This window comes from Crinia signifera, chromosome 4 (assembly GCF_055691185.1).
Source record: "Crinia signifera chromosome 4, ASM5569118v1, whole genome shotgun sequence".
Classification (NCBI taxonomy): Eukaryota; Metazoa; Chordata; class Amphibia; order Anura; family Myobatrachidae; genus Crinia; species Crinia signifera.
Genome location: NC_139220.1, coordinates 297,597,981 through 297,621,113, shown reverse-complemented (window position 1 = coordinate 297,621,113; position 23,133 = coordinate 297,597,981). Strand labels below are relative to the sequence as shown.

Here is a 23,133-nt window from a genome sequence, read left to right as displayed (position 1 = left end):
ATCAGGAGTGGCCATGGCCTCCCTTTCCCGGGCACTCAGGATTTGGTGTTCTGCATTACAGGAAGACATACAGGAAAAGGTTTCCCGGGATCAAATTTGCAAGAGTCTTACCCAGGTTCAGCTGGCGGTAGACTATATGTGTGAGGCCTCCCTAGATGGTCTTGACTTTGCAGCAAAATCCCTGACATCGGGGTTGGTGGCCCGTAGGGCCTTATGGCTTAAGTCATGGGCAGCAGATTCCCATTCGAAGAACAAGCTAGCGACTTTGCCCTATGAGGGTGCTTTCCTTTTCGGCAGTCGTTTGGATCAGATGATTCAAAGAATGTCAGGTGGTAAATCAGTTAGATTACCTCAGGACAGAAGAGGGAGGTTTTCCTCATATTCTTCCAGACAAGCGTATAGACAGGCCAAGTCCTACAGGCCGGGCAGGTCTGTCCGGGACAGATACGCCCAGGGGACGACCAGAGCCTTTTTTCGGCAATACGTCAAGAAAAGAGGCGAAAGTTCGGGAGCCACACAGAAACAGTGACGGTGGTCCCATGGTGGAGCAGGCTCAAGTAGCAGGAAGGCTGTTGGGCTTCGCTCGCGTCTGGGAACAAACCGTCCGAGACAGATGGGTTCTGGAGGTAGTCAGGACTGGCTATCCTCTAGAGTTCATGTCAAGGCCAAGAATGGCAAAATTTTGTGTTTCAGAGATCCCAGTTTCGAAGATAGAAAGGGAAGCTCTAAATTTAAGTTTTAAAGGGACTCATCGCATCAGGAGCAGTGGTGAGAGTCCCGGAGGAAGAGAAAGGAGCCGGTTTTTATTCTCGTCTCTTCATAGTCAGCAAGAGTTCTGGAGGTTACAGAACTATATTAGATTTAAGAAAATTAAACTTGCGCATAAAGAAAAGAAAATTCCACATGGAGACTACAAAATCGATCCTGATGGGGTTGAGAAGAAACGATTTTATGGTCTCCATCGACCTAAAAGACGCCTACTTCCATATTCCCATTTCCCCAGACGACAGAAAATATCTGAGATTCTGCATAGGTCACGATCATTTCCAGTTCACCTGTCTGCCCTTCGGCCTCACCTCTTCACCAAGGGTCTTCACCAAGGTTCTAGTGGTGTTGATAGAAGAACTGAGAAAAAGGAAAGTTATGATATGGGCTTACCTAGACGATCTATTGATCGTGGCACCTTCAGAGGAAGAGGTGGTCACAGCAAGAGACTACACCATTCAGTTTCTTCAGGAACACGGGTGGCTATTAAATTGGGAGAAGAGCTGTCTAAAGCCAACACAGTCTCCAGTTTCTGGGAGTGCTGGTGGATACCGTGAGGTTTCAAGTGTCCTTGTCCGCAAAGAGATGCGAGAAGATCCAGCAGCTAATCTCAAAAATCTACGAGGAGGATCGCGTACCACTCAGGTCGGCAATGAGCCTTTTAGGGATGATGGCGTCCACGGTGGACATAATCCCATGGGCCAGATGGAGGATGAGGCCTCTCCAGTGGTCCCTTCTAGGTTACTCGAAAAGACTGGTGCCGCTGGAAAGGAAGATAAAGATCTCAGTGGCAGTCAAAGAATCCCTAAGATGGTGGGAGGCCGATCAGCTAGTACCAAGAAAGTCTTCACTGGCAAGTCCCCGTTACAGTGTGATCACCACAGACGCCAGCGCCATGGGTTGGGGAGCTCATGGTCTGGGCAAGACATGTCAAGGTCTGTGGTCCCGGCACGAGTCAGAGTTCTCCTCCAATCACAGAGAACTAAGAGCCGTGTGGAAGGCAATAGAATTCTTCAGCGAAGATATTCAAGGGGCGCACCTGCGCATTTTTTCAGACAACGCCACTACCGTCTCCTATGTCAACAGACAAGGAGGTACACGGAGTCACGTGCTCTTAGAAGAGGTGCGAAACATCATGTGTTGGTCCGAGGAAAACCTGTTGTCCATATCAGCACTCCATGTACTGGGGGAGGACAATCGGCTCGCAGATTATTTGAGCCGCACAAGCGTGGTTCCGGGCGAATGGGAACTGAAGGATTCAGTATTTCAAGAAATAGTAGAGCAGTTCGGTCAACCGGAGGTGGACCTCATGGCTTCAGCAGTCAACAAGAAGCTGCCACGGTTCTACTCGCGATACCCGGCTTGGGGGTCGAGCGGGGTGGACGCCCTATCACACAGTTGGGAGTTTCACCTAGGGTATGTGTTTCCTCCAATTTCCCTCATTCACAGGACATTGTGGAAGGTCAGAACGGAGGGGGTCCAGGTCATAGCCATTCTACCATACTGGCCCAGGAGGGCTTGGTTCCCCATGTTAGAGAGCATGGCGATTGCGGGTCCAGTGTTTCTTCCAGTGACTCAAGATCTGCTCAAGCAGGGCCCAGTCAATTGTCTAGAGCCTCACAAATTAAATTTAGCGGCCTGGAAATTGAAAGGCAGCAACTAAGAGACAAAAATTTATCCCCAGAAGTCATTGAAGTACTTCTCCAAGCGAGGAAGAAAATATCGTCGGAAATCTATTACAGAATATGGCGGGTGTTCGCAAAGTGGTCCAAGGACAAGTTCACTTTTCCTAAAGCGAACATTCCTCAGGTGTTACAGTTCCTTTGTGATGGGCTTAACAAAGGGCTTTCGGCTTCAACACTCAAGGTCCAGATTTCGGCACTGAGTGTGCTGCTAGACAGGAAACTAGCGGAGCATAGTTTAATTAAGAGATTTTGCCAGGCTCTCAAGAAAATCCGGCCTAGAGTTAGGTCAATAATCCCCCAGTGGGATCTTAATTTGGTTTTGAATGGACTAATGGAGGCTCCGTTTGAGCCATTGGACAGAGCGAAGTTAAAGTTTCTAACATGGAAGATGTTATTTTTAGTTGCAATAACTTCAGCAAAAAGAGTGGGAGAGATCCATGCTCTGTGCATTAAAGAACAGTATTTAAAGATTTTCCCGGATCGGGTAGTGCTGAGGACTAGGCCGTCCTTTCTACCCAAGGTGGTTTCCTCATTTAATCTAAGTCAAGAAATTGTTTTGCCTTGTTTTTTCCAAAATCCTCTGACGAAGAAAGAGGAAAAATTGCATACCTTAGATGTCTTGAGAGCTATCAAGATATATCTACACAGGACAACGGGGTTCAGGAAGTCAGAAGCATTATTCGTGATTCCCCAAGGGGCGAAGAAAGGGTTGGCTCCGTCAAAACAGTCAATGTCAAGGTGGCTAAAGGAAGTAATTGCGTTCACTTACAAGAAGGTTGGTCGTGAAGTTCCTGAGGGTATTAAGGCTCACTTGACAAGGGCAATGGCGGTTTCCTGGGCGAGAGAGGCCAAAGTGTCAACTAAGGAAATTTGTCAAGCAGCCACCTGGTCTTCCTTGCATACCTTCTCTAAGCATTATGCATTGGATGTCGCGGGGTCAAGCTTTGGAAGTGAGGTTCTTAAGCAAGTCTTGGCTTGAGGTATAGTATAACCCACCCTACTGCTTTGGTACATCCCAATGTAATGGCTGCCATGAAGTATGAAGGAGAAAGCAAGGATTATACTCACGATAATACCTTTTCTTCGGAATACTTCATGGCAGCCCAAAAATTTTTTTGGGCCCTCCCTATTTGTGTTTTTTCCCTAGGATCAGGACGGAGACAGTCAAAGACTACGGTCTATGGGGAGGTGCCAGATTATATAGAGGAAGGGGCTGGATCCTAGGGGAAAAAACTACCTGTCTAATTGGAGAGGAGAGAGGGATGAACCCAATGTAATGGCTGCCATGAAGTATTCCGAAGAAAAGGTATTATCGTGAGTATAATCCTTGCTTTCTCCTTTGTTGGTTGTGAATACAGTACAGGACATACAGTAACTACTTCCAGATTGATATGAAAACTAGAAACTGGGATAAGTTGGCAACTTCAGTGTCAATATGGAGGTTTAGAAAAGTACCTTGACACTAAAGTTCTGCTACTGGTGGGGAAGATGTGAATGCCAATAGGAACTATGTAGGGCAAAGGAGGGACATCTTAAAGCTCAAGGAGATCCGACGTTTGATCTAATACTGGATCAGAAAGTGTCACATTGCTTCATGAGGCCTAACACGACGCCTCAACTTTCAAGCTGATGAGGGCAAAACCCATATCCAATACATCCTGGAGGAAACACTGAGTCCGTGCAATGGTGGTAGAATCGGAAACCTTTTACTTTTACACGAGAGCATGAAGGACTTTCCACTCCTATCCTAAATCGAGGAAGAAGAGTGATTTTCAAGCTTTAACAATTATCTGTCTGAGAGAGTGGAGACCAAGCAATCGTAAATGAGTCAAACTTTTGGATTTGGACGTAGATGCAGCCCCTGGTGCAGCAGATATGAATGATGAGAGAGAGTCCAGTGCAGTCCCAGAAGCCTTTACCCAGCCCCTTACAAGCAATGGACGGTGTGGTCAAATCTGAAGCAGTTCTAGATCTTCTGCTCTTCCGTGTGGGTGATGAGATGGTAAGGGGGAAGCACATTCCCTAGATGGAGGTTCCCTTGGGGTGATGGAGCATATGTTCCTTGGTGCTGGTGTCCAGGTGTCTTGTCTTATGATCGTTTGTATCCCCAAGAATTGCACTCCTTTAGGCATTGGGTGGCTTTTTGCTGTATAGATTGAGGTGGAGAGTTCATGGTTTGTTCCAACGTTCCTGTTGCAAGAATGGCATGCACACAAGGCCATACTGCGTTTCTGACAGCTGCTGGTACTTTGGTGAACGCCCTCGGAGAAGTGGAATAGACAGGAATGGATCAGATGACGATGTCTAGGTAGGGACGCAAAAAGGCCATCAAGAGATTTTCACATGTTTTTATTGGGTTATACACCCAATAAAAACATGTGAAAATCTCTTGATGGCCTTTTTGTCAACAACTGAGCTGGTGTACCGCATGGCTTCGCTTGTCCTGCTTCAGGCCAGATGCCTCACAGTGCTCGGCACACCTGACCATTTTCTATCGAAGTCCAAAGACGTTCATCTGCAAAACTGTTCTGTTGGTCCGTCCATTGGTTACCTGTATTCAATATAAAATACTTTTACTCACAAGCAAGGCCATAAACCAACTACACCAGTGTACATGTCTTCTCTTATCAGCAGGACTTTCTACAGGCTGCACCCACTCTGTGGAATGCCTTTTCACACACAATAGGATTCTTAAAGAGCGGATCTTGTATAGACGTCTGACAATCACCCACTCCTGCCCCTGTGTGGTTATCCTCCAGTTACATGAACCCGGTCCCAGTGATGCCAGCCTGTGTGCCAAACGGCTGGATCTTGCGTTGTTTGGTAGACTAGATGTGGCGCCACTACTAGACGATGTAGAAACCAGGTGGATTCTTCTTAGCACCTTCTAGAAGATTAAGATGGAATCTAATGGATTGCCCATAGCAATTCAATAGAATTCCCATATTAGTAAATGTACCCCTATTTGTGTGGATAACTGTGCACGAATAAAGTGCATTTATAAGACTGACTCTCCCTTTCTGAAGAGCAGCAGATCTAAGTTATACCCCTTTCACACAGCAAATGCTGGATTGCATCCAGGATATGGTTGCTGATCCATCCTGGGAGCAACCTGGCCATTTGCGGATGTCAGATGGGGCGGGGCAGAGCTGTGGCACATCATTGGGTGTGGGGAAGGAGGCTGCACTTGGAGCTGACGCTGTCTCCAAGCGCTACCTCCTCCTTAGTGTAATTGTGACCCAGGTTGATCAACCAGGGTTACCCATTTACACGGCACAGCAACAGTCAGTCGTATTCAACCCTGGTTGTGACCTGGGTTGCTTGACCCAGGAATTTTGTCAGTGGTACTTTCACACCGCAGATCAACCCGAGTTGACAAGGCAATAACGGGTTGCATTGGTGGTCTGAAAGGGGTGTTTAGGACTGGTTATGATAACCTTCCATAAGGCAGCAATATATGTGGTGGGACTTCAGGCAGAGAATGCAATAAGTAACAAGCAATCTTCATTTATATCTTCTAGAGTCCTGTGGAGGTACTGAGAGATCGAGACTGTCCAGCCATGATTACTCCAAGCAAGCCATGTGCGTATTAAGTATAAATGATCACCCTGCGGTGGGAGGGAGGAACCGTAGGTCATATAGCCCCCTCCTGTCGGGGTCTGTCCCTCCCACCATAGGGTGACACAATGTCACATAGCCTTCTCCTGTCTGTGTCACCCTGTGGTGGCAGGAAGAGACCCCACGTCACATAGCCCCCTCCTGCCTGTGTCACCCTAGGATGGGCAGAACAGGCCCCATGTCACATGGCTCCCTCCCATGTGCCTGCAGTGGGAGGTGTTGCCCTAGTGAAGATTATCGGACAATTTGAATTTGTTGGTTTTTCAGTCACCAGAAGATGTTTCCCAGCCGTTAATGTAAACAAAGGGGTGATCATGGTTGGGAATTCAACAACATTTGATGATGGAAGAGATCAAAAACAGCGGAATGTGTCTGACCTGTTAGAAGGAGCCAAGTGAGTACATGGTGTCCTCTCTCCTATCATGGAGACCATTTGCCTTTGGCTGCTCTGGCCATGCTCACACTGAATGGATCATTTCTCCACACAGAAAGGCCAATGTGGTACTCGAGGCCCGGCAGGTGGCTATGAAGATATTTGAGGACTACACCGTTTCCTGGTACTGGATAATCCTGTAAGACCATCCGGCTTTCCCTGCCTCGGGCAATGGTATCCATACTACCTATGTACATAATCTCATGTTGGTTGTTATTCCTCACAGAGGTCTCGTCATCGCCATGGTGATCAGCTTGATATTTGTGGTCTTACTGAGGTTCCTGGCTGGAATTATGGTCTGGGTGATGATCGTTTTGTTGATTGTTGTCATGGGTTATGGTGAGTAACACATTTTAGATACCACCGGCTTGCATCCCCCGACTTTTAAGTTGGCCTTCACTTTCCTATACCACAAGCTAAGCCGTGTTACTCTCTCTTCTACAGGAATCTTCCATTGCTACATGGAATATGCTCAGCTGAAGGGGACAGCTGGGTCTGATGTCAAATTGACGGACATTGGGTTTCAGACTGATATCCGGGTCTATTTACACTTACGACAGACCTGGCTGGCATTCAGTAAGTCCTCACCTCGTGTATTTTATTTTATTAATTTTTTTTGTCCTTCTGTGTTGTGCATTTTGTAATTATTATTATTATTTGTTGTTGTTGTTTTTTTATTCTTATACAGTGGGGTGAGTGGCAATAAAAAGCTTTGGGGGAAGGGGACACCAGCTCCGTGTACATGCAGGCCAGCTGGATAGGGTATACTGATGATAATTGTGTCTTGCTCTAGGCTAGTTCTGCAATGTCTCAATGTTCTGTTTCCCTGGCAGTGATTATTCTGTGCATTATGGAAGTGGTTGTGATCCTGCTGCTGATATTCCTCCGGAAGAGGATCCTAATTGCCATTGCGCTAATCAAAGAATCTAGCAGGTGAGGAAGCGGCCACACTGTGTGGTGTGTGTGTGTGTGTTGTCCCAATGGATAATGCTGAGGAACAGATTGTTTGGGTACATGTATAATTTTGTTGATTGTGTTATTTCTTGTAAGAGAGAATGGGGTCTGGTGGGCAGGTACAGGTGTCCTTTTTATGTTTGTGTGTGAGAATGGACCATCTGGTAAGATGGGTAGGTTGGTAATGTATGAGAAGGTCATGTTCAGCGGCACTGATAGTTTGGGGGGGTGCCATGCCCAGCTGGTGAGGTACGGACAGTCCAGTGTCAGAAATGCTACACCCAGCTGGTGAGACAATGGGGGGATGAGAAATGCCATGCCCAGCTGGTCCGCGTGTGTGAGACCTGTGTGCCCCGTAAGGAGCTGTTGGTAACGTGTGCCTTTTCTCTCCCAGGGCGGTCGGGTATGTGATGTGTTCTTTGGTCTTCCCTCTCTTCACGTTCTTACTGGTGTGTCTCTGTATCGCCTACTGGGCCATCACTGCAGTGTATCCTTTATTGTCTGACATTGTTTCTATACGAAGTGCCTTTCCTGATACACTCCATCAGACAGACATAAAGCCATTATCCCTTTATGACCTTGTGCATTTAAATGGACACTATTAAAAAATGTATTTATGTGATGATGGCTGCCATTTAAAATCCCAGCGTCCACTTAAATGTCTAATATGGAAAATGTTTTCAAAGTATTCTATTATTGAAATAGAAGGAATCACAATGCTTTGGTGTACAGGCTACAATGCTGGGATTGGTACTAAATCCCGGCGTTCAAAATCCTGACCGACGAAATCCCGACAAGGGAGGGGACGTGAATCGGGCGTCGGGATTTTGAACGCCAGGATTCCGACCGCTGGGATTCTAACTGCATCCCACAATGCTTTATGTACTAAAAAGAGAATGACCAAACCATATTTCTGGGGCCTTATATATCTATCTTACTAGTGTTGTTATTTCTGGGATACACTAGAAACATTCAATGGATCATAAAGAGTTAAGTCTTGCAGCACACACTCCGCCTCACCGAGCAGATTTCTGTGTGAAGACACAATACTAAAGTAGTGATACCACCGTACGCGCACACACACACACACTTGGAAGTATATATTACATGTTATTTCCAGATATACAAATTCTGCGCCTGATACAGAGCTGAACGCAGGTGATCGATTCAAAAGCAGCAGGTGCTGACTCTATAAATGGACACCTCCATGCCGGCTTGTGTGACCCGCTCTGCTTCTGAGATGCAGCTAGGGATCACTCATGTGAATATCGGGCATCCTGGTAACCCCCAGGTTATGCTTGCCTCTTATGATCGAGGTAACCTGCTGCTGCCTGCTTCCATTTTTGTGTAGCCTTGTCTGCAGCTCTGTATTCTGTGCTGGATATAGAACACCACCAGGGAGCTTAGTGATATCACTGGAGAGGACCAGTAACCCTTATTGCAGCAGTTGGTGTTATTACTGAAATCTTTACACGTAGCGCTAGGATGTCCCTGGGGGCTGCTCTCCGCTACTAGAACTGCAAGCCTGGATAGCCACCAAGCAACTAGCAGCAGAAGATTCCTTTCTTGGACACTTAAGCATTTTGCATTAAGTAAACTTGGAATTATCCTTTAACTCCTGCGCACAGCTTCCTCTCCACCTCCAATGAGGCAGTCTATAAGATCTTTAATGAAACTCTCTGTGATTTTGCTGGCAAAACCTGTAACCCCGAGGTAAGTGCCCATGTGTCACCGCTCCAGATGCGTTTGAGTGTACATGATTACCATTGTGGTACTGTCACTGTATGACTGTAGTGTCAATCGTCTGATTACGGAAACAGGTTCTGCCTTTCATCACATGCTGTGTGTGTGTGTGTGTTGGTCAGAGAGTGTCCTTCACAAAGAATTAAATGGACTGTGCGGTTAGCCTGACTGGGCAGGTGTCCGATAAGTGGGCTACCTATTAGTGGAGGCCATAAATCAGACATTCTGGGGGAAATTTACTAAAGGTGCCCATACACGGCACAATTATTGTATACAATATTGCACAGGTTTTGCAATGCAATGATCTAGTACAAAAAGTATAAGATGTGTATTCTACTTCACATGTGATGTTGCTATTGGCAACCAATCAGATCCTGTCTACTATCTTCTAGAGCAGGGCTGGGCAACACCGGCCCTCCAGATGTTGATGAACTACACATCCCAGCATGCCTTGCATCAGTTTCAGCATGGCCACATAGCAAAACTAATGCAAAGCATCCTGGGATGTGTAGTTCATTAACCTCTGGAGTGTCGGTGTTGCCCAGCCCTGTTCTAGAGGGTGCTAAATAAATAAGAAGTAGATTCTGATTGGTTGCCCATAGCAACATCACATGTGAAGTAGAATACACATCTTGGTAAATTTCCCCCTCTGTCTCCAGATCATATGATCCCTATAGATCATGAGTACTTAACATGCAGGCCTCGGGCTGCTGTGGAACTACATATACCAGCATACACGCCAAAGTTTTAGTATGCCCAAGTAGTAACATTTTAGCAGGCTATGCTGGGATGCATGGAGAATACCCCTGCTATAGATTGTAGGCTTAAAGCGCTGTGGAGTATGCTGACACTAATATATATATGTATTCATTTAATATAGTTTAGTAATGCTATTGGGACATAGTTGTAGATTGTTATTCAGCAACTCCCATTCTTGTAAATCCTCCATTCCATTGGGATCTGCTATACTGCCCTCTACTGGTGGTAGTCATACTTGTCTAGCTGATCATTAACCACTGTACGAAAATGTCTTCCTCCACCACCACTAACTCCGTTCCAGTACAACAACCATCGTTCCTCAGCCTTTTATTAGCTCGGCCATCTCTGTAGGTAAACTGGTAGATCTATTAGCCTCAATTACCCCACTCTGCTTTTTACATACGGTATTGCTGACCCATTACGGTTCCCGAATGAAGACCCTTTGTATTAGCTGAAAGTCTTTATCACACCCCACCTTATCACTTTTTAAAGCTTGATACATCTGGCTCTCCATGAGACCATCTCATTGATATCCCATCACAGGTGGAACCCTCATTGATTGATTGTTTCTTTTTGTTTGTTTGTTTTTCATATGCAAAATGGGACCAGTGACTCCTCCCCTTGAGTACGACTTCAGTTGTCGCACCTGGAGAAGGTGACACTGGATTGCCTTTGCATATGAAGGCGTGGCTACAGCTAGTGTGTAGAATGAGTCTGGACAACCTGTGGCTTTCCAGCTGTTGTGAAACTACACATCCCAGCGCGCCATGCCACAGTTTTAGCATTTCCTTATAGCAAAACTGTGGCAAGGCATGCTGGGATGTGTAGTTTAACAACAGCTGGAGAGCCACAGGTTGGCTAGGCCCGGTGTAGAATATACTAGAAATCTACTACAGTTAATGACCGAACTGTGCAGCCAATACGTACCCTAAATATTGTGACTGCTGCTCTTCAATCATAGGCAGTGATCTAAGCTAGGACATATGTACAGGTAACCAGAGGGCAGATCTGCTGAGCCGATGCCTAAAGCAGGCCAATAAATATTGCATCCAGTGAATTGGACTAGAACAGTGGTAGTGCGCATGCCAGACTGCTGCAGGGAATTACATTGATCATGCAGTTCAGTAGATCTGGACATTGGCATGGAGCGGTTTCCTTCATAAGTGCTATTGTTTCCTCCCCATAATAACAACAGACCTATGTACTCTGTACCTATTTCCTTTCGGTGGGGTATTTTGGGCTGGAGGCCTGCGGAAACCAACATAAAGGACCCACCCACCTGTTTCCTGCAGGGTACTGTGTTTTTGCTGGTCTTTAAAGCAGATTTATTAAGTACATTTGAAGAATTCTTTTGCCTGAAATGTTCAAGTCCTTTTTTGCTTTGGTATAACCCACAAAATGGCTGCCTCCACCATGTTCGAGAAGGGTCCGTTGGATGGCGAAGCTGAAATGCCAGAGCCGTGTTTCCTAACTCCAGTTATCAGTGCACACAGACAGTGCATGGTTTCCAGATTCTGTGCTGGAGCACAGGTGTTGCAAATTATTTCCTGTGTGATTTTTGTGAGGAGACCTGGAAAACCATGCCCTGTTTTTGTTCCTTGAACGCAGCAGGTGGGAAACACTGAGCCGCCGCAATGGTTTCCAAGCTCTCTTCTCAAAGTCCAGGTTTTTAGGATATGCATGACTGAGCACAGATGTTCAATCAAATAATGTGTTAAAGCATGGATATCTTTAAATCCTGTACTGTTGGGGCTCTTTGGGAACCACTGAATTGGTGTAATCCATCCATTTGAATGTTTTTAATAGTCCTGAAATAAGTGTTTTTTTATTGATTATTCTGTTTTTGTTGTTTTTTTCTGTTCTTTGTTTCCTCTCAGACGTTCAACACCACCAACGTTACCCGCTTGTGCCCGGACGCCACCTGCCAATTTGCATTCTATGGTGGCGAGACCTATTACCATAAGTACCTGATTGTCTTCCAGATCTACAATGCATTCATGTTTCTCTGGCTAGCAAACTTCGTCATTGCGCTGGGCCAGGTGACTCTGGCCGGAGCTTTTGCTTCCTATTACTGGGCCTTCAAGAAACCAGACGATATGCCAGCGTTTCCCATCTTCTCTTCCCTGGGCCGTGCTCTCAGGTGAGGTACTGACCAGAAACCAATGTACGAGTCATACCTGTGAGGTAACAGCATGTGGCGTTGGTGGTATACTAGCGGAAGGGAGGCCACACACATTGCTCAGCATCGGCCGGGAAATCTATTGATCCATTCCATGTTTTATTTCCTATTTTTCCATTTCTATACAATTCTAATTCCTACGTGCTGGATTCTGACAGCAGCACAATACAGTGAAGCCACAGTTCATAGTCTCTTCCTTTTTTGCCCCCAATAGTCCACAGCATGTAACGTTTCCAATCCTTGGCCATGAAGTTTGTCTCTTACATTAACGACATAAGAGTCATTTTGTTAAATGCATTTCACGTAGGGGGCGGGCTTGGCTCTCCAGCTGTTGTGACACCACAAGTCCCAGCATGCTTTGCCACAGATTTGCTATTAAGGATTGCTAACTGTGGCAGCTGTCCTTTCACAACACCTGGCGAACCAGGGGTTGGCCGTGTCTGCCAGGTCTCTGCTATTGGCTCCATTCAGCAGCTGAACAGACTGCAATTTAAATGTCACTTATAACAGTCATTCATTTGGTTGCTTCTTTTAGATATCACACAGGGTCTCTGGCATTTGGGTCTCTTATCCTAGCCATTGTACAGCTGATCAGGATCATGTTGGAGTACTTGGACCACAAACTGAAAGGTAAGGTCAGGACAGGGCACCTTTTGTGTGTTCTAGGTTCCCCCTATTGGCCTGTAGGCCCGGGTCTGTACCTCTCTGCCATGAATTGCCATGTTCGTAGCTGTGCTGGCAGTCTGTATAAGGTATATAGATAGGTAATGTGGTATGTTAACTCTTCTATGGCACACTAATGGAGAGCATGTATAAAAAAAACAGTCCTAGAGGTAAGTAAAGAAGATGTGATGTAACCACTAGCAACCTATCAGATGATTCCTTCTTACTTTGTAATGTATAGCGGCTCCTGGCTGTGATGGCAACACCATGCTTTCTATACTGATGTATAGATCAGATACCATATATGTATAGGGAATATGCTGCGCTATATAAGAAACTGTTAAAGAAATAAATAAAAATGTCCCCAGACCCAATGAAGGGGCTATATAGAGGCAGAAGACCATAATTGTGCCATCTGTTTCCCCCCAGGGGCGGATAATAAGTGTGCTCACTTCCTACTGTGCTGCCTGAAGTGCTGCTTCTGGTGTCTGGAAAAGTTCATCAAGTTTCTCAACCGCAATGCTTACATCATGGTAAGAGGCGAGCCCTGTGGGGCGCAGTGTAAAATGATTTAAAAATCATGGGTAGATTCAATTAGGGGGTGTGGTATAGGGGTCCGACAGTCATTAGCCCGACGTCGGGATCCCGACTGGCTGGACTCAGACAGCATGGTGAGCGCAACAAAGCCCCTTGCGGGCTCGCCACGCAGCGGGCACGGTGGCTCGCCACACTATATAATATCAACTCCCACACCAACGTGGATAGTGGGGGTATGAAAAGGTCGGAGGACGCGTACCGCCGCCCCTTGCGGGCTCGCTGCGCTCGCCACGCTTTGGGTTGGCGTTGATCGTGGCGTTAACAATGGGGGGGCATTTGACATAGTAATTACCCATCGGGGTGGGTATACAATTAAAAATCGGGTCTGTGGGGGTATTTAACATTGTAATCAGCCATGAGCGTGGCTGTACAATTAAAAATCGGGTCGATTTAGTCGCATGCGATGCGATCGACCCGATTTCGTACAATTAAAATCGTTGGTGCCGTGCTAGGAAACGAGTACCAAATTAGCTATTTAAAGGGCTACCTTTATGTTCCATGTAGCTGTATACCTGACCTCTGCATATTTGCACTGATCTGCATGTCATAATGAACTATAGAAAGGATGACCGAGCGGACCCACCATCTCCAGAGACTAACTGCTCCTTTCTGTTACAGATTGCTATATACGGCACTAACTTCTGCACATCGGCACGGAACGCCTTTTTCCTGCTCATGAGAAACATTGTTCGGTGAGTACAAGTCCCTTCTACCCTTGCAGAGGTTCCCAAACTCTGTCCTCATGGCTCCCGAACAGTTAGGTTTTAAGGATAACCATGGATAAAAAATAAATATACAGTGCTCGGGTTTAACTGAATAATGGACACTACTACTACTACTACTACTACTACTACTACTACTACAGGTCGAGTATCCCGTATCCGAATATCCGTTATCCGAATTTATTCCAAAAACCATACATTCCAGAAAGTAAAAAAAAATATTCATATTTTTTTTCTAAAAACTGACTGGGGGCATTTGTAACAGCGCTACTGAGGACATGATATGTAACTGGCACTATATATGTACAAGAAAATGATTGCTTGGCATTCAAATTCAGTGCTGAGATAGTACACACATTTAGTTTCATGTTTTGAAACCTTGTTTTTTGAACACATAACATATATTTGTGTGTATTTTATTTGGTAATAAAATATATTTGTGTGTTTTTTTTATGTGTTTTATACAGCATAAATGCAAGATACTTCAAAATACATCATTGAAATATTAAAATATTCCGAAATACGGAATAATCCGTTATCCAAAATTCTCCTGGTCCCGCGCATTTTGGATAAGGGATACTCAACCTGTACTAATATAAAAAATTCACATACATTTAATAAAAAATATATCATACATATAAATTAAATCTAATTAGAGAATTCTCTAAAATAAAATTGAAAGAAAAAAGATATAAAGTATAAAATATTTTAAATATGTATAGGTATATTTGCTAGCATGAATTCTCCATTTGGCAGAAGAAATTGGGTCCGTTCACTGCACTGAGGTGTGTATATAGTTACCAGACTAAATCGAAGATGGATGTAATGTCTCCTTAGGCTGGAGATGGATAATATTGTAAGTGTCCTGGCCCAGTAGAGCAGTGTTTTTCAACCAGTGTGCCTTGAGCTGTTCTCAAGTGTGTCCCCAGATATAGAGATGCCGAAACCAGTTTACAGTCACCACCAGTTCAAATGTTATTAACTGGTCTCTTCTTTTCATGTAAAGGGCCAATGTATTTTATTTTTGTTACCTGTGGGGACCAGTGTGATTGTTTTTGATGTGGGGGCCAATAGGTTTGTTTTTTTCCTGTGAGGGTCAATGTGTTTTGCCCTGTGGGGATCTCATAGTGTGCCTTGGCAATTTTAAAGTCTTATTTAGTGTGCCGCAAGGTAAAAAGGTTGAAAATCACTGCAGTAGAGGATCCTGGAGGAGAAAATGATGAGGGCTAATGCAGTATAATGTGGTTGTGGCTCTGTTTTACACTTCTGGATACTAAACTGCAGTTTCTTCTCTTACGCTGCCCCCTGGTGGTATCCGTCATTATTTCACTACATCCTCCCTGTGTAACAGTGATCTCCTGTTCTTTCTGCAGGGTTGCCGTCCTCGATAAAGTCACAGACTTCTTGCTCTTCCTAGGGAAATTGCTGGTGGTGGGCTGCGTGGGTAAGTATAGGATTGCGATCAACCATGTGCAGGTTTGCTCTGTGTACATGGTACGAAAAAATGTGTAAAACCCCCCCCCCCCCCCCCCCCCTTGATATCATAGCCGTGGCAATGACACGCCTTCTGCTGTTGATACCATTCACATAATCTGTATCACGGTACAATCATAACTTTATTCAACAAGGCATCATTACCCAGAGACTGCCCACATAGACACAGGTTTGCCACCGTGGGGTCTGTATGTTCTCTCCATTGTCTGATTTGACACTTTGTAATGTTGGCTACTGCTGCGCCATTGTCCTGTGATCTGTGCGTCTCCCTGATTTTTCTTGGCACTATGGGCCACATTCACACCTGATCGCATGGAGGAGAGTTCGCAGAGGCCAACGCGAAGTTAAGCCAACTGGACGGAAATACAACCTTGCAAATGAATGTAATCACTGTGAGAATTGATGTTGGCGGCTACACATCCATTCACAGCCATGCAAATATGTCAAAGACCCATAGTAACAGGCTCACCATCTAATCATTTACACTGAACACATGTTATTGCAGGCGCCCCATAGCCCTGGACTTACTCAGTGCGATGGGAAAATCCATACATGACCTGGAGCTTACCTCACACCCCCTCTCCTAAAACACTAAGACCCTCCCAGTGTTTCCCTGCCACTCCCAATACACGTCTACGTTTTCCTCAGCATTCCCACAGAACGACCAGTTTCCACCCCCAGATGCTTACTTGCTGTCAATCACCTTGCAAACGGCGTGCATATAAGAGTTGCAGGACAGCCTCGCGCGTGCGTACCACAGGCCGGTCACATGTGCAGTGAATTTGCAGCCATGCAATCCGGGCTGAATCAGGCCCCATGGGATAATATGTGGAGTGATGGCTTTGGTCCCCTTATGTGGGGTACACACCAGGACGACCCGCGCACGATGTTAGCGAGTCGTCAGTGTTTCTTCCGACTCGCTCACGGTGACACAGGGGCATTGTCCGATCCGATGGCGACCCCGCACCCGGGAGTATGGTCGTTTCCAGATTCTACCTGCTGCAGGTAGGATCTGAATAACGACCGACCGACCCGCGGGACCGCGCATCGGATTGGTATCGGTCCACACCAGGACAGAAAAGGGCCCAATCACCACACAATCTACATCCAATCGGTCGGAATTGGATCTAGATTGATGGGATCGGACCCTTATCGTCCTGGTGTGTACCCAGCATTACTCTCTAGACCAGGGGTGGACAAACCTGTCCTCAAGATCTACCAACAGTACATGTATTTCAGGCCACCTGTGGATCTATAGTAGGAATGATGCAGCAGGTTTTAAAATGTGACAGTTAGTAATGACTACAGCTGCGCACCAGCTAGGTGATGTGGGGAATGTTACAGTTAGTAATGACTACAGCTGTGCACCAGCTAGGTGATTTGGAAAAACATGGACCGTTGACAGGTCTTGAGGACCGGTTTGGCCACCCTTGCACTAGCCAGATTGCTTGCTGTAGAATTTAGTGAATAAGTCTTAAACCATTTCTCATCCACAGGGATCCTTGCTTTCTTCTTCTTCACTCACCGCATCCGGATTGTGCAGGACACAGCCCCGACTCTGAATTATTACTGGGTACCCATCCTGGTGAGTTACACATAACCGAGGGGATGGCTAGAGCATAAGAGATGTATTCCTGCAAGTAATGCAGGCAAACTTTGGTTCTTCTACTTACGGTTACGGATTCCAATGCCGCTAATGAGTCGTGACTTCTGTGAAAGTGTAATGAAGAATACAGAGAACTGTTTCCTGTTGTGTAATATACAGCGTGAATCATATATAGCATTTTCTGTCAGGGAATGGTAGGACCACTACAATGACCTTTTCTATATGATGTCTTTAAATTAGGTGAGGTTTATTCTTTGGAAGAGCCAGTAACTCTTCCTTGACCTTTTTTATATCCAGATTATTAACAATGATAACACTCTGGCTAGCCCCGCCCCCCTCTCGGCTATCCTCCAACTGAACCCCTCCCCCCACACCCCCATTGTAGCTCCACTACCGAGCTGTTGGGTCTCCTCACACATTGATGAGACAGGACCGCCTACACAATTATTAACATCACAGTACAGAGAAAATTGTAATTGTATAAAACAACAATAGAATATAAAAAGCTTCAAATGGCCAATAAAGGGGCAAAATCAACAGTGACCTAATGATGGGGTTGTCCTCCCTCAAAAAGTTTGCTCATGTATTGCGTAGATGGAGTTAAGGCATTCTCCTGTCCTGCGGAGCCACTGATGATGATCAGGTAGTGTTAAAGGGCCTTGGGGTATCAATCGCCACCACACTGCCGCTGGCTGACCGCTTACATTAGTTTCACAATTTGTTTTAAAGCACACATGGTTAAATTGACTGGATTACTAATTTAAGTCCATCTGGGCTCAAACATGGATATCCTGAAAATTGGACTGTATCAGCGGAGTTTGGAAACCGAGACAGATTAATGACTGCTATAAACAGTTCTTGACCATGAGAGAAAACTGAGAACAAGGATAGTGCAGGGTGGGAACTAGAGTGGACAATCCCGGGAGTGGGATCCTGGGATTTGGCCCCAAAATCTTCAGGATTTCAATTTCGGGATTAGACTGCCGGGCTGCGTCTGAGCACTTGCTCAAATGCTGCCCGGCTGTTCACAACCCGGTGCGCAGCGTGATGTCAGAGGTCACACTGCGCAGGCCCACTCCCACAACGCCTGTGCCGCTGGTCTGGCCACTTAGTGCAGCATCCCCGCATAGCTTACCCCGCTCACCAGCTGCACCGACTATGTAATAACTTGTGCGCGGCGGTTGGTTGGGAGGGGGTGGGAGGTTTTTTTTTGTTTTTGTTTTTTTTTTAGTTTTTTTAAATTAGGGGAAAAAGTAGTGGAGTAAAGGGCCCTGCAGCGAGATCTTACAGGGGAGTTGGTGTATAATGTTTAGTCTGATGGGATAATGGAGTGAGTCCAAGAGGTGGGGAGAAGCTTTGGAAGTAGAAGTGGGTGGAGGTAATCCCAACAAAAGCAAGGGGGAACGTGTCTTGAGATGAGGTCTGAGACGTTAGGGGGCTTTGAACTGGATTCTGTAGGAAAAAATGGAGCCAGTGAAGGCAATCACAGGGGGGTGATGAGCAGCAGCACTGAGGATAGATTTAAAAATTATTCTCACCTAGTCCATGTGACGCTCCATTTCTTTCCCTACAGACCGTGATCGTTGGGTCATACCTGATTGCACATGGCTTCTTCAGTGTATACGGGATGTGTGTGGACACACTCTTCCTGTGTTTCTGTAAGTATTTCCTGCCTGTGTACACTAATACATGGGTGCAGTGAAAGACCTTGTTCCAATAGCTTGCAATCTAACCTTTTTCTATTTCTGCCTGTAATAGATGCTATCCACTTTGGGACAGACCTTTTATCTCTTTAGTTGGTGCTTCCCCCATATAGCAGCTTGTGGGCCCTAGGTACAGTGTTCCACTTCAGATCTGAGGACTAATACTGGACATACACAGTCATATATTTTATGACACTGCAGATATTGGGGACCAGGGTAGGTCCCCAATATCTGTGAGATCTGTGTATGACTCCTGATATCGGTGCTCCGCTCCTGAGAAGACCTTTCACTGTTCCTTCGTGTGTGAAGCAACAGGAGAAATGTCTGTCCGTCGGCTGCAGTACCAAAAATATTGCAAGATCGACGCCCCCCCTCCTCCCCCAGATTTTCCAATTGGTTTGCTGTCAGTGCTACATAGGTGGGGTTATCCCAAAGTGGAGAACTTTTTAATGTCTTTATGGCCTGTCCTATATTAATATTGTTTTTATTTTTCCATTTTTCCTCACTTCTATCTAATCCTTCTCCCATTGCCTGTATTCTGTCGCTTTGCTCCGCCCTCTGACTTGCTTTGTCTCTCTGTCCCGCCCCTCTGACCCGCTCTGTCTCTGCTCTGCCCCGACCCGTTCTGTCCCTTATTCTCTCTGTCTTGCTGGCGGCCTGATGCTAAACAAGGTGAAGATTTGGAGAGGAATGATGGCTCCTTGGAGCGGCCATATTACATGTCCCCGGAACTCAGCCACATTCTGCTTAAAAAAGACCAAGAGCTCTCCAAATCCGGCGAGAGCCAAAGCTGAAACTACAGCGGTTGCAGTAACCTTTCCTTCCTCTACTGAAACTACTAAAACCTCTTCTTCTGTACCTCGTACCCCGGAATTAGACCAGTGTATATTGAGACCAGGGCACGTCAAGATGCTCTTGGGTCCATCGGTGTCTGACAGATCGTGGCCTTAACCAAGCTAGTTATATATAGCCAGGGGCCTGCTAAATCCTCCCGGCAACTAAGGGTTAATCTCGCTCTCCATGTACATACAGGACACCTCATGTCTGTAATCTGCCAACACCCAGTGCCTTGTTTTAACTATTGCATGACCTGCTAAAATTTTCCTATGCCCCACCTTTTTGTTTATTTGTCCCTGACCCCCCTCCCACTCATGTGTCTCCCCTCATTCCATTCCGCACAGTGGAAGATTTGGAACGGAACGACGGATCCACAGAAAGACCGTATTTCATGTCCACCAATCTACAGAAATTACTGAACAAAAAGAACAAAGACCAGACTGACAAATGACCTCTACGAGCCACCAGTTGCCACACCCACATTACAGTCCCTGAACTAAAGGTGGACGCTTTGTGCACTGGGCCTGTGCGTGTTCCCAGTCTTCACAATACATGTATGGTGAAGCAACCAAAATGTATATGTACAATATATACAGTACGTCACAAATACATACTCAATGGTGTGGGTGCATGGTTTATATGTATGATCGGACGCAGCCACATGTACGCACGTACATCCATTGAAACAATACAGCGAGGCTACAGCCATCTTTTCTACTAATTTCCCCCAGTCAATGCTCAGTGCAAAGTTCTATTTATACATAAGTTTAACTGGATTTTTTTTTAATGGTTTTTATATATAATTGCATGTAAAGTGAGTGTTTTTATGTGTGTGTAATATATAAGCATAATACAGTATGCAATGTTTACGGAGATACCAAATTTAATTGCGTCCCCAGTTTGTATACACCTGCGCTTTGGAACCGTATGCGGAAACCAAAATTTAAACAATAAAGTTCTGTTTTTTTGTATAGGTGTCTTTGGGTTGTGCCGTCATTGAAACTGCTGTTATCTGAAAGTATTCCATGTTTTCAGATGAGACCTTTTTCTATCTGGTTTATGTAAGAGGTTGTTCACTTGAGGCTCCCATCAAATCTACATAGGTCTTGGTCATAAAGCTCGAAACCGCTGAGGTGCCGAGGACAATTCTCTGGTGGAACCAAGAGGCACAGATTTCCCCCAGGGCACATTGACCGCAGCCTGCGTTGGCCAAGGCCGATGGTAAAACTTCAGAGTTTTATACATAGGTGCAGGTGAGGAGTCTAGAACATGTTTCACAGAAATCAAAATTGGCATAACCGGATGGGGGAAGGACTATTTCCATACATAGTCCCTACTGTGCTATGGTCATTTCTACTCCACAAAAGTCACTTTGCTTACAGTTGTTTACGCAGAACAGGATGAGGTTTTTAAGTAACATTTATGCTCCGTTCCCAGGTCTGACAATCAAATTTGCTACCATCTATGGTTTGTCTTTGTGTAGGCCTCGCAGGATTGGCACTCTGCATTAGTGATTAGTCACCAATGTTTAGCATTGGTGGGTTTCCATCTATGGTGGTTGGGGACTCTAAATCAAATGGACTACTGTTACCAAGCATCGATGGCCAACCCTATCAGTCACTCTACAGTTAAATCTGGTTCCCTGGACAAATGGGTGCTTCTTGGCACCCTATGCAAAACCTCAACTTTATGCCTCCCCCAACCCCCCACTGCCACCAATACCCACTTTCCAACCTCTCAAGTGAAAGTGTGGAGACCAGTGTTCCCTCTAAGCTGTGCGCACACACAACTCGACGAGCGTGCGCACAGACATTACAACAGAGCGCACAAAGCAGCAGTGGTCCCTTGTTGCAGTTGTGGACTCAATTAATGTGTGTTTCACCCATTAACTACATTGTGTGTTTGTGTTTTGTATGTTTAAACGTTTAATATCATTTTGAAGTAAAGTTAACACAAATGCTGAACATCATTTTCCAGTTATATATGTGACGCACAAAAATTTAAAATTTCCTTCTAAAGTTGCACAGCCAAAATCTTTGGCCGCACACAGACTCCGTAAAATAAGAGGGAACATTGGTGAAGACTGCATCTTGGAACTTGTACAGCCTCCACCTGTATGAAGTACAAAAGGATGACTTACTCATAGCCATCCTTAATATTGTGGCAGATTCCTGGGAGCAGCTGCCTAAAGCTGTGACCTAAGTACATTCTGGGTTAATGCCTGTTGTCCCAGTTACGCGCCTTATGTGGCTGGGAGCCTGTGGTCAGCGGCTGAGTCTTCCGAACCAGCCCCGGTGAGGTCAGCGGCCATGTGCGCGTACCGCCACAGCTTCTGGGTGTTACCATATTGACATCAATAGCAGAGACTGCGCTAAAATAATGGCCTTTTTAATAAAAACCGAAATTACATAAAAAACAAGGTAATGAACGGCACATTTTAAAACCTAAAAAAGACAGAAAAACAACAAAAGAAATGCTAATAGCTGTTGGTAGTCAGGTTAAAATGGTGATAGTCAAATTCACCTTTAACGAAAGGCATCATAATACTAACCAAAACAAGAGAACTTTCTCTATTGATGTTTTGTCTTCTATGCAGTAAGAGTACCTACATGAGACTGCTGCTTGAATATAAGCCACCATTCCTTTTAAAAAAAAAAAAAACATCAAATTTGATTGTGCGCTTATAGGTCAGTCGGGCAGATGTATTAAGCCTTAACAAGAGATAAATCCAAGGGTGATAAGGAGAGATAACCGTCCAGCCAATCACCTGCTAATTGCCGTGTTACAGGCTGTGTTTGAAAAAAGTCAGTAAGGAGCTGATTGGCTGGACGTTTATCTCTCTGCATCACCCTTGGATTTATCTCTTGTTAAGGCTTAATACATCTGCCCCACCAGGGGCGGATCCAGGAGAAAATGACAGGGGGGCACTATGACAGGGGGATGGGAGTGAGCGGTGTTAGTAGTGCCAGTGTGCATTCTCAGAGAGTGAAGCGAGATAGAGAGGAGGAGAGCAGAGCGAGAGGGAAGGAATGGGATTAGAAATAGGCCCTGACATTTTAAGTCCTTTTTTTTTTTTTTAAGGGGGCGTGGCCATTCCAAAGGGGGTGTGTCCTTGAGTGTACCACACCATATACCACTTTTACACATTATGCAACAAAATAGTGGACCCTATTATACTTGCCGCTTACACATGATGCTAAAAAGAATGAGACAAAATTTCCATAATGCCACATGGATTAAGCCAAAATTCAGATAACGCCACATGGATTAAGCCATAGTATAGATAATGATGTATAAATAGGGACATTGCGCGCCGTCGGCGAGCTAAAAATGTACACAGTAATGCCCATTACACATAATGTCACACACCGTAAT

At 45.4% G+C, this 23,133-nt stretch overlaps 1 protein-coding gene across 3 annotated transcripts in view; it reads left to right on the top strand.

Moving 5' to 3' along the window:
• Positions 1 to 20,729, top strand: part of SLC44A2 (solute carrier family 44 member 2 (CTL2 blood group)) — a 63,493-nt gene extending 42,764 nt beyond the window's left edge. For 2 of the 3 annotated variants that reach the window (XM_083185125.1, XM_083185126.1), the window contains exons 7-22: positions 5,972 to 6,032; positions 6,336 to 6,462; positions 6,557 to 6,640; positions 6,728 to 6,840; positions 6,946 to 7,077; positions 7,335 to 7,434; positions 7,850 to 7,942; positions 9,084 to 9,168; positions 11,835 to 12,097; positions 12,672 to 12,766; positions 13,229 to 13,332; positions 14,015 to 14,088; positions 15,492 to 15,562; positions 17,109 to 17,197; positions 18,792 to 18,876; positions 19,594 to 20,729. In XM_083185125.1, coding sequence (XP_083041251.1) covers positions 5,972 to 6,032; positions 6,336 to 6,462; positions 6,557 to 6,640; positions 6,728 to 6,840; positions 6,946 to 7,077; positions 7,335 to 7,434; positions 7,850 to 7,942; positions 9,084 to 9,168; positions 11,835 to 12,097; positions 12,672 to 12,766; positions 13,229 to 13,332; positions 14,015 to 14,088; positions 15,492 to 15,562; positions 17,109 to 17,197; positions 18,792 to 18,876; positions 19,594 to 19,715 — 1,698 coding nt within the window. In that variant the 3' untranslated portion in view covers positions 19,716 to 20,729. The remainder of the gene's footprint in view (positions 1 to 5,971; positions 6,033 to 6,335; positions 6,463 to 6,556; positions 6,641 to 6,727; positions 6,841 to 6,945; positions 7,078 to 7,334; positions 7,435 to 7,849; positions 7,943 to 9,083; positions 9,169 to 11,834; positions 12,098 to 12,671; positions 12,767 to 13,228; positions 13,333 to 14,014; positions 14,089 to 15,491; positions 15,563 to 17,108; positions 17,198 to 18,791; positions 18,877 to 19,593) is intronic. The other variant, XM_083185127.1, reaches the window with a different exon arrangement.
• The last annotated feature ends 2,404 nt before the right edge of the window (positions 20,730 to 23,133 follow it).